The following is a 16,365-nucleotide window of genomic DNA, read 5'->3' as shown; positions in this document are numbered from 1 at the left end:
ATTAGGGATGGACGCAAAAGTGAAAAAAAATGCACCTTTATTTCCAAATTAAATTATGTCCCTATCACAATGTTTGGCACCAATATTTTAACGGTTTTATAACCGGAACAAAAGGGCAAATAAATTTCATGGGTTTTAATTACAGTAGCATGCATTATTTAAAAACTATAAAGGCCGAAAACTGAAAAATAATACATTTTTTCCCACATTTTTTATTTAGAATAAAATAATTCTTGGCATAATGTCCCACCTAAAGAAAGCCTAATTGGTGGTGAAAAAAACAAGATATAGTTCATTTCATTGCGATAAGTAATAATAAAGTTATAGACGAATGAATGGAAGGAGCGCTAAAAGGTGAAAATTGCTCTGGTGCTCAGGGGGTAAAACCCCTCAGTTGTGAAGTGGTTAATAAAAACCAAACACAAATAAATAAACAAACATGCTAGCAGGCATCAGAGCCCACCTACAGAAAGCTCTGTTGGTGGGCAGAAAGGGGGGGGGGTGCTGACTTGTACAGCTCTGCAGCAAGCATTTACTTGTTAAAAATAGCCTGGTCACTGGGGGTGTAAAGCCTTGTGGTCCTTAAAGTGGTTAAGTCTATGGTTGTGGGCAAAACAATGTGTATTATCATGGTTATGGGGAATATGGGGGCTGGAGAACATATGCTTGGGGATTAGTATTAGGTACATCTGATTAATACCACCCCCATTCCTCTACACACTTCTAGTAATGCTTGGGGACTGGGATGGGGTACAACTGAATAATACCACCCCCATCCCTCTACACACTTCTAGTGATGCTTGGGGACTGGGATGGGGTACAACTGAATAATACCCCCATCATCCCTCTACACACTTCTAGTGATGCTTGGGGACTGGGATGGGGTACAACTGAATAATACCCCCATCATCCCTCTACACACTTCTAGTGATGCTTGGGGACTGGGATGGGGTACAACTGAATAATACCACCATCATCCCTCTACACACTTCTAGTGATGCTTGGGGACTGGGATGGGGTACAACTGAATAATACCACCTCCATCCCTCTACACACTTCTAGTGATGCTTGGGGACTGGGATGGGGTACATCTGAATAATACCACCATCATTCCTCTACACACTTCTAGTGATGCTTGGGGACTGGGATGGGGTACAACTGAATAATACCACCCCCATCCCTCTACACACTTGTAGTGATGCTTGGGGACTGGGATGGGGTACAACTGAATGATACCACCCCCATCCCTCTACACACTTGTAGTGATGCTTGGGGACTGGGATGGGGTACAACTGAATAATACCACCCCCATCCCTCTACACACTTGTAGTGATGCTTGGGGACTGGGATGGGGTACAACTGAATAATACCACCCCCATCCCTCTACACACCTTTAGCGATTGTCCCACAAAATGCTGTTTGTCAAATCTTTGTCAGTGTCCAAGACTTCAGCCTAACTTAGGGCCGTCAGTCCATCACTAACTGGCTGGTGACATCTAGCACACACCGTTTATAGTGACACTTTATGCATTGTATCTCCCCCTCAATGGATTGAAAGAAAAATGGTGGCCTGCGCAAGTCCTCTTCAAGGAAGGAGAAAGCCAAGAGCGCCGTTCAGGAAAGCGCACAGACGGAGCTGAAGGGTCACAAGGCTGACGGCCAGAAAAGCAGCACGCTTGGCCGACTGTTCAGGTCGAAGGTTTGTATGTGTGGCCATTACCCAGAAGCCCATGTTCTTAGCAGATAGCGGCTCCACTGACAATCGACATGGAGGGACTTCCTGAGTTTCGCTAATTCATTTAAAAGAAGACTGGAAGCCGCTATCTGTGTTACAGAGTTTCTGGGACAACCAAATAATGTCTGTGATACCCATCCTCCGCTCATCTCTGTGCGCTGCCATTAATCTTATTAGTACTAATTACGCTAACGAGGGCCGTCATGTGTGGCTGTTCATTAGTGCATCCCATTATTATGTACATCTATTGGTTTTATTCTTATAATTCACTTGTTACTTTACTCCTCATTATCTGTTATTTACATTACTGCAAATCTTTCTTACATTTTCATGTCCTTTTTCTTTAAATTAACTCATAATTCTACAATAAAAAGTTAGAAGATTTCAAAGATAATAAAGTGGTTGGTTGTGTACTTATACTGGAGCCCGGATCAATAATTCAGTATATTTACCTTTTTTTTAAGATACCAGCAAGTCATCTGCAATATGTTGTCATGCAACCGCAATGTCTACTATTGCAGGTTTAAAATAATTAGAGCTGCTCAAATCCGGAACCGGGAGATACCCGGATAGTTGCTATCCTGATATCTCCCAGTAAATTTGGGCGGGGGGGGGGGGGGGGGGGGCTGGGGGGAGGGGTGTATCTTACTTGTCTGACATCTTCTTCATGTGACCGCCGCTTGGAGCGCATCGTGGGAGGCGCTGAGGGACGGACCAAAGAAGACGTCAGACAGGTAAGTTTGACCCAAACGTAACTGGGAGATATCCGGATAGAACTATACGGATGTCTCCCGGATCCGGATTTGAGCAGCTCTGAAAATAATCACGGCTATGTCAGTACTCCTATTCTCTTACCTGTTGTATATTCTCCCTCTGCACTGCTTATCATTGTTGTGGCAATTTTATCAGCATTTCCGCTCTAGCAATAAGCAAACCATTTCTGCTAAAGCCCCTTGTCGTCTGGCAGAGATCGGTACACACTCCCTTGGGTGTCAATGCTGTGCCAATACTGTACAGATGTATCGCTAACCTCCAGGCTAGTGACCTGTCTGTTACTGAGGAGGGGGTCAGAGGGAGAACAAGCAGCACACGGAGTGGATTCCCGCTGGTGAAGGAGCTGGAGAATAATGAGATTGGGTGTTTGAGATTACTAAAGATCTAAAGATCTAATGACCTCTGTACACAGCAAACACTTAGTCCCTAAGGACAGGCCCTATAGGTACACATAAATACAGGTGTATAACCTGCACACAATATTAATACTTTTGTTTAAAACAGGCACATGGATACACGATACTTGTAGTAGGGTGTTGGCAAATACAACAATGACCACTAATAATGTGGAGGTCCTCGCTTATCCCCCACAGACTGAATGTCTATCTAGAATGTGGTGTAGCTATTCCACACAGCGGTCACATAAGTACCCTACCAGCTGAGCAAGCAATGCTAAGACACGTACCAATGAGGATAAATAAACCTCAGTTGGAGCTGTCATAGGGTATAGCACAGCCTGGCCAGTATAGGATGCAAAGGGTATATACAGTGATTGGTGCTTATTTACAAAAGTGATGCAATATGTTACTCTTTGACATGTTTCACCTCATGGCTTTTTCAAAGAGTGACTATACATATTTACAGTAGCATTATTATTTACAAAGTGCACCCCCCACCAGTAGCATATCCCCCAGCAAGTAGCCCCAGTCAGAGCTAAAGCGCCGTTTAAGGCACTGGTTTAAATACATGAGGAGGGAGGGATTCCGCCTAGTAAAGGCGTGGTAATTAGGGATATTAGATACCTGTTGCAGGGTTCTCCGTATGAGAATCTTCTTTGCAGTGCCATGCGCATAAGACCCCGCATACTGGATGCATATACACCGCTATAGCGTGTGATGCGGCGTACGCCTCACTTCCGGAATCGTCACATCCGGCCAAGTCTGTGACGTTACTGCCAATGTTTAGTCCGTCGGCATGGCAACCCTCACGCTTCTTACACGGAAGACTTTGTATAGGGTTGGCATAGCAACCGGCACCTTGGCCAGGATACTATACGTGGGCGCGCGATCCGTCTCTTATATATGCAATAGTACTGCATCAATAGCTCAACTCTTGCTGGCACTTCCGTATCAAGTAACATCAAAGTATATACGGAAGCCAGCTCACTGGTAAATGTAGACGTGGGTCCTCTACACATACATGGGAGATACTGCAACACTGGTACTAGCCTACATTGATATAATCGATGGGAGTCGATCTTTGAGGTAGAACTTGGTAAGATACTTAATCATATACAGTGTACATTAGATATATAGCCCCTATAGCTCATCCTTACCATCAGCTACCTCATATCACAAATATATATGCATATACATGTAAACACACCAGGGACAGTGTTGGCAAAACGTGGATAGTGATTGTTGATGAGCAAATTGTTCTCTTACAAAGAGAGATACATATTGCTCACATGTACACTGACATACAGTACTGACACATCTGTTAAGGACTAAGGATATATCTATCATCATGACAGATCGGGTATTTACATTGATAGATTATAGTCACAGGAAACATGCTAGATTGAAGTCCTCATTCAATCCGTTGGGTGCAATTGTATCCAAACGGAAAATCCACTGTGACTCCAGTTGTGTCAATTTTTTATTCGCGTTGCCCCCTCTTAAAGGGAAGGTTCAGGGAGGGGATTAAAAAAATAAAAATAAATTTCCACTTACCTGGGGCTTCCTCCAGCCCGTGGCAGGCAGGAGGTGCCCTCGCCGCCGCTCCGCAGGCTCCCGGTGGTCTCCGGTGCCCGACCCGACCTGGCTAGGCCGGCTGCCAGGTCGGGCTCTTCTGCGCTCCATTTCCTGGCACTTCTGCGTCCCACGCCGGCGCGCTGACATCATCGGACGTCCGCCGGGCTGTACTGCGCAGGCGCAGTAGTTCTGCGCATGCGCAGTACAGCCCGGGGGACGTCCGATGACGTCAGCGCGCTGGCGTGGGATGCAGAAGTGCCAGGAAATGGAGCGCAGAAGAGCCCGACCTGGCAGCCGGCCTAGCCAGGTCGGGTCGGGCACCGGAGACCACCGGGAGCCTGCGGAGCGGCGGCGAGGGCACCTCCTGCCTGCCACGGGCTGGAGGAAGCCCCAGGTAAGTGGAAATTTATTTTTATTTTTTTAATCCCCTCCCTGAACCTTCCCTTTAAGTGTTTTTTCCAACTCTGAATACCCCAGAACGATAAATCAAATCTAGATTGAGGATGAAATTGATTCATATGTCTGGAAATGGGGGTATAATTTTTATGCTTAATATCCCCAATGTGTTCCAGCAATCGCTCCTTTAACCACTTCCCGACCGCCGTATGTACAATTGGCGGCCGGGAAGTGCACCCCGCAAGGACCGCCGTATTGACAATTGGCGGCGGTCCTTGTAGGGGCATGGGCGGAGCGATCGCGTCATCAGTGACGCGATCCTCCGCCTCCGCCTGGCGCCGCTCACCCGCCGCAACATCCCGCCGGCTATACGGAAGCGCCGGCGGGATGTTAACCCCGCGATCGCCGCATACAAAGTGTATAATACACTTTGTAATGTTTACAAAGTGTATTATACAGGCTGCCTCCTGCCCTGGTGGTCCCAGTGTCCGAGGGACCACCAGGGCAGGCTGCAGCCACCCTAGTCTGCACCAAGCACACTGATTTCCCCCCCCCCCTGCCCCAGATCGCCCACAGCACCCATCAGACCCCCCCCTGCCCACCCCCCAGACCCCTGTTTGCACCCAATCACCCCCCTAATCACCCATCAATCACTCCCTGTCACTATCTGTCAACGCTATTTTTTTTTTATCCCCCACCCTGCTCCCTGCCCCCTCCTGATCACCCCCCACCCCTCAGATTCTCCCGAGACCACCCCCCCAGACCACCCCCCCTGTTTACTGTATGCATCTATCCCCCTGATCACCTGTCAATCACCTGTCAATCACCCATCAATCACCCGTCAATCACCCCCTGTCACTGCCACCCATCAGCCAGCCCCTAACCTGCCCCTTGCGGGCAATCTGATCACCCCCCCCCACACCAATAGATCGCCCGCAGATCCGACATCAGATCACCTCCCAAATCCATTGTTTACATCTATTCTCTCCTCTAAACACCCACTAATTACCCATCAATCACCCATCAATCACCCCCTATCACCACCTGTCACTTTTACCTATCAGATCAGACCCTAATCTGCCCCTTGCGGGCACCCAATCACCCGCCCACACGCTCAGATTGCCCTCTGACCCCCCCTTATCAATTCACCAGTGCATTAATTACATCTGTTCTTCCCTGTAATAACCCACTGATCACCTGTCAATCACCTGCCAATCACCTATCACCCATCAATCACCCCCTGTCACTGCCACCCATCAATCAGCCCCTAACCTGCCCCTTGCGGGCAATCTGATCACCCCCCCACACCAATAGATCGCCCGCACATTCGACATCAGATCACCACCCAAGCGCAGCGTTTACATCTATTCTCTCCTCTAAACACCCACTAATTACCCATCAATCACCCCCTATCACCACCTATCACCACCTGTCACTGTTACCCATCAGATCAGACCCTAATCTGCCCCTTGCGGGCACCCAATCGCCCGCCTACACGCTCAGATTGCCCTCAGACCCCCCCTTATCAATTCGCCAGTGCAATATTTACATCTGTTCTCCCCTGTAATAACCCACTGATTACCTGTCAATCACCTATCAATCACCCATCAATCACCCCCTGTCACTGCCACCCATCAATCACCCCCTGTCACTGCCACCCATCAATCACCCGCTGTCACTGCCACCCATCAATCAGCCCCTAACCTGCCCCTTGCGGGCAAACTGATCACCCACCCACACCAATAGATCGCCCGCAGATCCGACATCAGATCACCACCCAAGCGCAGTGTTTCCATCTATTCTCTACCCTAAACACCCACTAATTACCCATCAATCACCCCCTGTCACTGCTACCTATCAGATTAGACCCCTATCTGCCCCTAGGGCACTCAATCACCCGCCCACACCCTCAGAATGCCCTCAGACCCCAGCCCTGATCACCTCGCCAGTGCATTGCTTGCATCTATTCCCCCCTCTAATCACACCTTGAGACACCCATCAATCACCTCCTGTCACCCCCTAGCACACCTACCCATCAGATCAGGCCCCAATTTGCCCCGTGTGGGCTCCTGATCACTCGGCCAATCCCTCAGATCCCCCTCAGACCCCCTTCCGATCACCTACCCAGTGCATTGATTGCATCTATTTTCCCCTCTAACCACCCCCTGAGATACCCATCAATCACCTCCTGTCACCCCCCTAGCACTCCTATCCATCAGATCAGGCCCAATACAACCTGTCATCTAAAAGGCCACCCTGCTTATGACCGGTTCCACAAAATTCGTCCCCTCATCGACCACCTGTCATCAAAATTTGCAGATGCTTATACCCCTGAACAGTCATTTTGAGACATTTGGTTTCCAGACTACTCACGGTTTTGGGCCTGTAAAATGCCAGGGCGGTATAGGAACCCCACAAGTGACGCCATTTTAGAAAAAAAGACACCCCAAGGTATTCTGTTAGGTGTATGACGAGTTCATAGAAGATTTTATTTTTTGTCAAAAGTTAGCGGAAATTAATTTTTATTGTTTTTTTTTCACAAAGTGTCATTTTTCACTAACTTGTGACAAAAAATAAAATCTTCTATGAACTCGCCATACACCTAACGGAATACCTTGGGGTGTCTTCTTTCTAAAATGGGGTCACTTGCGGGGTTCCTATACTGCCCTGGCATTTTAGGGGCCCTAAACCGCGAGGAGTAGTCTAGAAAACAAATGCTTCAAAATGACCTGTGAATAGGACGTTGGGCCCCTTAGCGCACCTAGGCTGCAAAAAATTGTCACACATGTGGTACCGCCGTACTCAGGAAAAGTAGTATAATGTGTTTTGGGGTGTATTTTTACACATACCCATGCTGGATGGGAGAAATTTCTATGTAAATGGACAATTGTGTGTAAAAAAATCAAACAATTGTCATTTACAGAGATATTTCTCCCACTTAGCATGGGTATGTGTAAAAATACACCCCAAAACGCATTATACTACTTCTCCTGAGTACGGCGGTACCACATGTGTGGCACTTTTTTACACCCCAAGTACGCTAAGGGGCCCAAAGTCCAATGAGTACCTTTAGGATTTCACAGGTCATTTTGCGACATTTGGTTTCAAGACTACTCCTCACGGTTTAGGGCCCCTAAAATGCCAGGGCAGTATAGGAACCCCACAAATGACCCCATTCTAGAAAGAAGACACCCAAAGGTATTCCGTACGGAGTATGGTGAGTTCATAGAAGATTTTATTTTTTGTCACAAGTTAGCGGAAAATGACACTTTGTGAAAAAAAACTATTAAAATCAATTTCCGCTAACTTGTGACAAAAAAATAAAAACTTCTATGAACTCACCATACTCCTAACGGAATACCTTGGGGTGTCTTCTTTCTAAAATGGGGTCATTAGTGGGGTTCCTATACTGCCCTGGCATTTTAGGGGCCCTAAACCGTGAGGAGTAGTCTTGAAACAAAAATGACCTGTGAAATCCTAAAGGTACTCATTGGACTTTGGGCCCCTTAGTGCAGTTAGGGTGCAAAAAAGTGCCACACATGTGGTATCGCCGTACTCGGGAGAAGTAGTATAATGTGTTTTGGGGTGTATTTTTACACATACCCATGCTGGGTGGGAGAAATACCTCTGTAAATGACAATCTTTTGATTTTTTTACACACAATTGTCCATTTACAGAGGTATTTCTCCCACCCAGCATGGGTATGTGTAAAAATACACCCCAAAACACATTATACTACTTCTCCTGAGTACGGCAATACCACATGTGTGGCACTTTTTTGCAGCCTAACTGCGCTAAGGGGTCCAAAGTCCAATGAGCACCTTTAGGCTTTACAGGGGTGCTTACAATTTAGCACCCCCCAAAATGTCAGGACAGTAAACACACCCCACAAATGACCCCATTTTGGAAAGTAGACCCTTCAAGGTATTCAGAGAGGGGCATGGTGAGTCCGTGGCAGATTTCATTTTTTTTTGTCGCAAGTTAGAAGAAATGGAAACTTTTTTTTTTTTTTCACAAAGTGTCATTTTCCGCTTACTTGTGACAAAAAATAATATCTTCTATGAACTCACTATGCCTCTCAGTGAATACTTTGGGATGTCTTCTTTCCAAAATGGGGTCATTTGGGGGGTATTTATACTATCCTGGAATTCTAGCCCCTCATGAAACATGACAGAGGGTCAGAAAAGTCAGAGATGCTTGAAAATGGGAAAATTCACTTTTTGCACCATAGTTTGTAAACGCTATAACTTTTACCCAAACCAATAAATATACACTGAATGGGTTTTTTTTAATCAAAAACATGTTTGTCCACATTTTTCGCGCTGCATGTATACAGAAATTTTACTTTATTTGAAAACTGTCAGCACAGAAAGTTAAAAAAATCATTTTTTTGCCAAAATTCATGTCTTTTTTGCTGAATATAATAAAAAGTAAAAATCGCAGGAGCAATCAAATAGCACCAAAAGAAAGCTTTATTAGTGACAAGAAAAGGAGCCAAAATTCATTTAGGTGGTAGGTTGTATGAGCGAGCAATAAACCGTGAAAGCTGCAGTGGTCTGAATGGAAAAAAGTGGCCGGTCCTTAAGGGGTAGAAAGCCCTAGGTCCTCAAGTGGTTAATGCTCTAGTGGTCTTGCCCACATACCACAAATTACACTTGCACGAGGCGCCATATACTACAAATTTAAAAAGAGTAACATATTGCATCACTTTTGTAAATAAGCACCAATCACTGTATATACCCTTTGCATCCTATACTGGCCAGGCTGTGCTATACCCTATGACAGCTCCAAATGAGGTTTATTTATCCTCATTGGTACGTGTCTTAGCATTGCTTGCTCAGCTGGTAGGGTACTTATGTGACCGCTGTGTGGAATAGCTACACCACATTCTAGATAGACATTCAGTCTGTGGGGGATAAGCGAGGACCTCCACATTATTAGTGGTCATTGTTGTATTTGCCAACACCCTACTACAAGTATCGTGTATCCATGTGCCTGTTTTAAACAAAAGTATTAATATTGTGTGCAGGTTATACACCTGTATTTATGTGTACCTATAGGGCCTGTCCTTAGGGACTAAGTGTTTGCTGTTTTATTCCCTGGTATAACCTCTCGGTTAGTGTGTGACCTCTGTACACACACTGGAGTCCATCACGATTGTCGGCTGAGGCGATCTTTATTGTCCACCATGACTGGGTTAATTCCAGCGTACTTATGTAGCTTTAAAGGGAACCCGAGGTGAGGGGGATATGGAGGCTGCCATATTTATTTCATCAGTAAACAATACTAGTTGCCTGACAGTCCTCCTGAGCCTGTGTCTCTAATACTTTTGGCTATAGACCTTTAACAAGCATGAAGCAGATCAGGTACTCTGACTCAGATTTTAAGATTAGCCATATGCATGTTCCAGGGTTTAGACACTACTTCTGCTAGAAGATCAACAGGGCTGCCAGGCAACTGGCATTGTTTACATGGAAATAAATATGGCAGCTTCCATATCACTCTCACCTCAGGTTCCCTTTAAATTTCCACTTCAGATCACAGGCTAGAAATGAGTCAGTTTTGCAATGTAAACAGTAGGAATCAAATGCTTGTATTTTAAAACCGAGCTAAAATCAGTAATGCATTGTTGGATAGCTCATGTTATTTGCCGCACACCTAGGAATCATGACATCAGGGCGGCCATATTTATGACAGATAACGTGCGGTACCACTTTTATGTTCCATTGCATTGCATTCCTGCTTTTAGGGCTGATTCACACTGCAAACGCAATTTAAATGCTAGTGATTTGATTTGAAAAGCTCTTGCTAATGCAAAGCTATGGGTTGTTGTTTTTTTGTGACGTCACATTGCTCGAGTGAGAACACACACATAGGAAAACATTAGCAAGAAATGTTAAAATCACAAACACTTAGACAAAGCTCTTGCAGTGTGAACCAGCCCTTACAGGCAATGCCTTGCCCTCTGTGAACCCAGCCTGTATCTGCAAAACCAGTTTAAATAACTGAACTTGAACATGCATTTCTTTTACATTTTGCTTTGGCAAGGCTAGTTAGCTATATAGGCTATCCTTGTATTGTTTTTCTGTTCTCTGTGAGATCCACAAGAGGGCAGTGGTGGCCTTTGTTTTGCAGACTGGAAAGCAGTTGACATGCAGCAGCCTATAGATAATGAGCAGGATCTTTTTGAGTCGACTAAAAAGATTGGTCAATGCTAGCACATTAAAGAGAATCTGTATTGTTAAAATCGCACAAAAGTAAACATACCAGTGCATTAGGGGACATCTCCTATTACCCTCTGTCACAATTTCGCCGCTCCTCGCCGCATTAAAAGTGGTTAAAAACAAACTGGCCACCAAAACAGGAAGTAGGTTGATGTACTGTATGTCCACACATAGAAAATACAACCATACACAAGCAGGCTGTATACAGCCTTCCTTTTGAATCTCAAGAGATCATTTGTGTGTTTCTTTCTCCCTGCAGAATCTCATGCACTGAAGTTTCAGGCTGCTCTTTTTTCTCCTGCAAACAGCTTTGCCCTTGTCTGTAATTCTTCAGTATGTGAAAGCCCAGCCAGCTCAGAGGATGATTTATCCAGCTTGTAAAAGATAAGAGAGAAGCTGCTCTAATCTAAATAATACACATGCAGTGTGCATAGAGGGGCCTGGAAGGGGGAATTCATAGCAAAACCACAACACTGAAGAACTTGGCAGCCTTCCAGACACAGGCTGACAAGTCTGACAAGGGAAAGATACATTGATTTATTACAGAGACTGTGATAGCAGAAAGTGCTGCAGTAAGCCAGAACACATTAGAATAGCTTTTGGAACTTGTAGGATGATAAAAAACAGGATGCAATTTTTGTTACGGAGTCTCTTTAAAGAGTACCTCCAGAGAAAATCCTAAAATCCGGCAGCCTGCAAGTGAAATGAAGTAATATTTACCCAAGAAGCCTTGCCCTGCCTGGCCCCGCCTCCTCTCTCTCCCCAGAGAAAAACGCCAAGCTATTTACTGTAGTAAATAGCTTGGCATTTATCTCTGCAGAGAGGGGAGGCGGAGCCAGGTTCCGGAAGTCAGGGCCTGTTTAAGGGGCCCTGTGGCAAACTGTAGCTTTGTGGCCCCCCCCCCACCCCCGCCATTACCCCTATGCTCCCCAGGGGCCTGCAAGTATAACAGCAGCCATAATTACCTATTAGTCCCAGCGGGGGAGCAGACGGGCAGCGGCTGCACTCTGAGACACGCTGTCTCCCTCCCACTCTATGACCCGGCGCGTCATGTGTAAACATGCGCCGGGTCATAGAGTGGGAGGGAGACAGCGTGTCTGAGTGCAGCCGCTGCCTGTCCGCTCACCTGCCGGGGATCAATAGGTAATTATGGCTGCTATTATACTTGCAGGGCCCCGGAGAGCAGGCAGAATGTAGCGGGGTCGGCGCTGCGGGGGCCTCAGCAGAGGTCGGGGCCCCGGGGCAATTGCCTCCTTTGCCCCTATGGTAGCGCCAGCCCTGGTCAGATGATGCAGGGACTTCGGGACGGCATCGTGGGACAAAGCTTTTTAGGTAAATATAACTTTGTTTTACATGTGTGCTGCCGGATTTTAGGATTTACTCTGGAGAGCCTTCTAAATTATAAAATACTAATTATCGAATCTGTCAGTGATCCATTGCACAACATGGCCACCCAATCATAATTTATCCGGCAAGCTGGAATCCCCTCCGTTGGAGATGGCGACTTCGCCAGGCTGGCATCTCCTGAGCATTCATGAGCGTGCTGCTCGCAATCATACTCACGTGGCCTGGAGCATTCTGCGTAGGTGGAGAACTACTGCGCCCGCGCAGAAGGCTGTAGGCCACGTGAGCAAGATTGCGAGCAGCACGCTCATGAATGCGCAGGAGTTGCCAGTCTGGTGAGGTCGGCATCTCCAAAGAAGGGGACTCCTGGACACTGACGCTGCAGCGTCGGGATGGTTCGTTAGCGCGGACGTTGAATGAATGTCCAGTCAGGGTGGCAGCACCACCTGCTGGGCGTAGATTCGCCGGTCCCCAAAAGGTTAAGCACAATATCACTTTTACTTGAGCTCCTCCTTGTTGAATTCTCACAAGCAATACCGGGAATTATTGCATCCCTCTAGATTATGAAGAGGAGAAACACTGCTCTCATTTATTAAGATGTTTGTGAAAATTTAAAAAACAAAACTGTAGACCCTAAGCTGAGGTTATATTTATCAACTCTACATTTGTGGGATGTTTATAGATTTACATACATTTGTTTTGTATTAACTTTCACTCTAACTTGTATCAGATCTGTGTTGCATGACATGTCAGTAAATACAAACCGTTAAGCTGTGTGACTTGCAACATAAAACAATGTTTAAACCCTGAATAAACTCAAAACAGAACACGTTTCATTCTAGTATCATTCATGGTGATAATTGGATAGAAAGTGAATAAAAACAGTCTCATCAAGGCCTGAAATTGCTTGTTACTGCAGTGCAGCTTGTTTCCTCTCCTCTCTGGAGTCAGATGGTGGGTGGATCAACCTTTTGTGACCATGTGACCGTTATTTGTGAAAGAATAATGCTAGCCAGGTTACATTTCCCATTAAAATAATAGAAACTAGTGGCATAAAGAGGCGGGACTTGCAGTTCATAGGAAATAAGCAGCTGTAAGACCTCACTCTAACAGGAAACTGGGAGGGGATGTAGGAGAGGTCATAAAGTACCACCTGAAGTGAGAGGGATATAGAGGCTGCCATATTTATTTCTTTTTACATACTAGTTGCCTGGCTACCCTCTTGATCTTCTTGGCTACAGTAGTGTCAGAATCACACACCTGAAACAAGCATGCAGTTAATCCTATTAAACTGCAGTCAGAGCACCTGATGTGCTGCATGCTTGTTCAAGGTCTATGGCAAAACGTATTAGAGGCAGAGGATCAACAGGACTGCCAGGCAATCTGCATTGTTTAAAAGGAAATAAATATGTTAGCCTCCATATCTCTCTCACTTCAGGTGTGCTGTGTAATATCTCCTTCCTGCTGCTAGTTTCCTAGGGCCGCTGTTCACTTGCAGGATGCTGTAGTGATGTGAACACGCATCTGAATCACTTAGGGCTCGTTTCCATATGGCCGCTTTTAGCCGCGCTGATGGAAACGCTATCGCAGGGACATCAGAGATTGCATAGACTGCACTGCCTGCCGTTTCCATACACGCCCTGCAATTCACCACTGAATCACAGCGCATGGTTGCACACATTGTGGGGCGATTGTGCCCACGATCATTCAGTATAATGAATGAGATCGCAAGAGCTGTCCCGGGGGAGTCAAATGCAGCGCAGAGCCGCACTGATGTGCCACTGATGCACTGCTCCTGCACTGCACAAACGGAAACAAGCCCTTAGCCATGCCACACACAGCTATAGGGATTGGGGTATGTGCTGCAGGAAACTGCAGCACGCCATTTAGAATTGCATCGCAGTGTGATTCCAACGGCGGGCCATGGGAGGGATAGGCAGTGTTTCTCTGCATAACTTGGCTTTAGGGAAACGCTGCAGGCAGGGGCATAACTAGGAGACACCGGGCGCCCCCTGCAGAAATTCTGATGCCACCCCCCACCCAGGGCAGTTTGGGGGGGGGGGGGGCTGAAGGGGTCCCAGCATGAGGGGAAAGCCTCGGCCACACATCAGCAGGGAGGGGGGACAGTCCCCCCTCCCTCACCTCAGGCTCTCCCCTCCAGCATCAATCAGTGTCTGTGCAGGCAGCAGCACATACCTTCCTGCATTCCACCGCAAATGTTCCTCTCTCTAGTGTCTGACGCTACTTCGTGTTTATATGCTACTTCCTGTTTATATGTAAATTGTTTATACAGGAAGTAGCGTCAGACACTAGAGAGAGGAACATTTGCGGTGGAATGCAGGAAGGTATGTGCTCCTGCCTGCACAGACACTGATTGATGCTGGAGGGGAGAGCCCGAGGTGAGGGAGGGGGGGGGGGCATGGCCATCCCCCCTCCCCGCCGATGTGTGGCCATGGCTTTCCCCTCATGCTGCGACTCCTCCAGCCCCCCAAAATGGCCCTGAGTGGGCCCGGGTCCCTCCACGGGTGCAGGGGCTGCAGCCCCTATTGTTACGCCCCTGACTGCAGCTTTGGCCCGGATTTGGCCCTGCATGGATAAGGTGCACAAATACACTGGTTTATTAAGTCTTAAAAGTTCCGTTCCAAAGCACTTATGCTATTCAGTATGACTGATGATAATTTGTTCAGTTTTGGGTTTCATTATTCTGACTTACACCTGAATATTTACTGACACATTAGGGCCTGAACACACTAGCGCACTTGTCTGCCTTTTAGCAGCACATCAGTGTTCCAGACTGATCCGGTTTACTGACAAGCAGACAGCAGCACACTAGTGTGTTCAGATCCTCACTGGTGCAGAAGTGGAATTACTCCTTTATTTTTCTCTTCTTTTTCTTTTCTTCATTCTTCTCCCAACCAGTCGAAAAAAGATGAAGTCCCGGCAGGTGCGGACAAGGTAAGCAGAGATTGTGCTGTAGTTCCCCTGAACCATCCCCTCTGTCTGTTGATATGTGAGGCTTCTTGTAGGACTAGGAAGGGTCGATACACAAATCCAATTTTGGTTGGCCATTGATTTAACTTTACCACTTCCATGTAGTTTGAGGCCCCTTACCAGGGCCGGATTTATCATAAGGCACTGTAGGCATGTGCCTACAGGCGCCTGATGATGGGAAGGTGGCTCACTCCCCTCCCCAAGTGACTCCTTCTCTCCTTCCCTTTGCAGAGTCCTGATGAGAGTGTAAATGAAGGGAAATGTGGTTAGTGGAGTAACCAGTGAGTAACCTCTCAGTCAGGGGCACCTCTAGCCACATAGTACTGAGGTTGCTCTAGTTACCTAATACTTGGAGGCACCTCTAGCTACATTATACTGAGGTTGCTCTAGTTGCCTAATACTTGGGGGCACCTCTAGCTACTTAGTATTAGGTAGCCAGAGGAACCCTCAGTATTAAGGAGCACCTGTAGCTACCTATGATGTGCAAGGGAGAAGTGACAGCTGGGCCAGTTTGGCAGGTGTTTGCAGATTCATGGAAGGTGAAGTTTTGGGTACCAGGACATCTATGCCTATAGGCTCCTGAGATGTAAATCCGGGCCTGTCCCTTACGCCCATGTTGTGTAGGGACTCTCCCCGCCTGTACACTAATATGCTGCATGGCTTCTTTGTAAAATGTTTTATTAAAGTTCTAAAATGAAAGTGCAATAACAAACAATGAAGCTCATTACAGTAATGTACAAATAGACTTAGAAAGCTTAAATGATGTTTGAAACTGAAAATGATCAAAATAACTATAAAATTACAATTGAAACAATCAAAAGCTCTATTCTCAATGTGAGTGTCAATAAGTTGGTCTAAAGGTGCCCATTAAGGGCTCTTTCACATCAGACAACGCGAACAGGAGCCGTTCTCCTGCACGCGTTGTCTG

The 16,365-nt window shown here is 46.5% G+C and overlaps 1 protein-coding gene across 26 annotated transcripts in view; it reads left to right on the top strand.

The window, feature by feature from the left end:
- BCAS1 (brain enriched myelin associated protein 1) overlaps window positions 1-16,365 on the top strand; it is a 127,166-nt gene that overhangs the window by 52,221 nt on the left and 58,580 nt on the right. For 21 of the 26 annotated variants that reach the window (XM_068263449.1, XM_068263463.1, XM_068263451.1 and 18 more), the window contains exons 4-5: window positions 1,559-1,699; window positions 15,366-15,401. The exons of 2 other annotated variants lie outside the window; for them this stretch is intronic. In XM_068263449.1, the coding sequence (XP_068119550.1) occupies window positions 1,559-1,699; window positions 15,366-15,401 (177 nt within the window). The remainder of the gene's footprint in view (window positions 1-1,558; window positions 1,700-15,365; window positions 15,402-16,365) is intronic. 3 more of the 26 variants (XM_068263461.1, XM_068263450.1, XM_068263448.1) reach the window with 2 other exon arrangements.

Source organism: Hyperolius riggenbachi, chromosome 12 (assembly GCF_040937935.1).
Source record: "Hyperolius riggenbachi isolate aHypRig1 chromosome 12, aHypRig1.pri, whole genome shotgun sequence".
Lineage (NCBI taxonomy): Eukaryota > Metazoa > Chordata > Amphibia > Anura > Hyperoliidae > Hyperolius > Hyperolius riggenbachi.
This window is presented reverse-complemented; position numbering and strand designations above follow the sequence as displayed.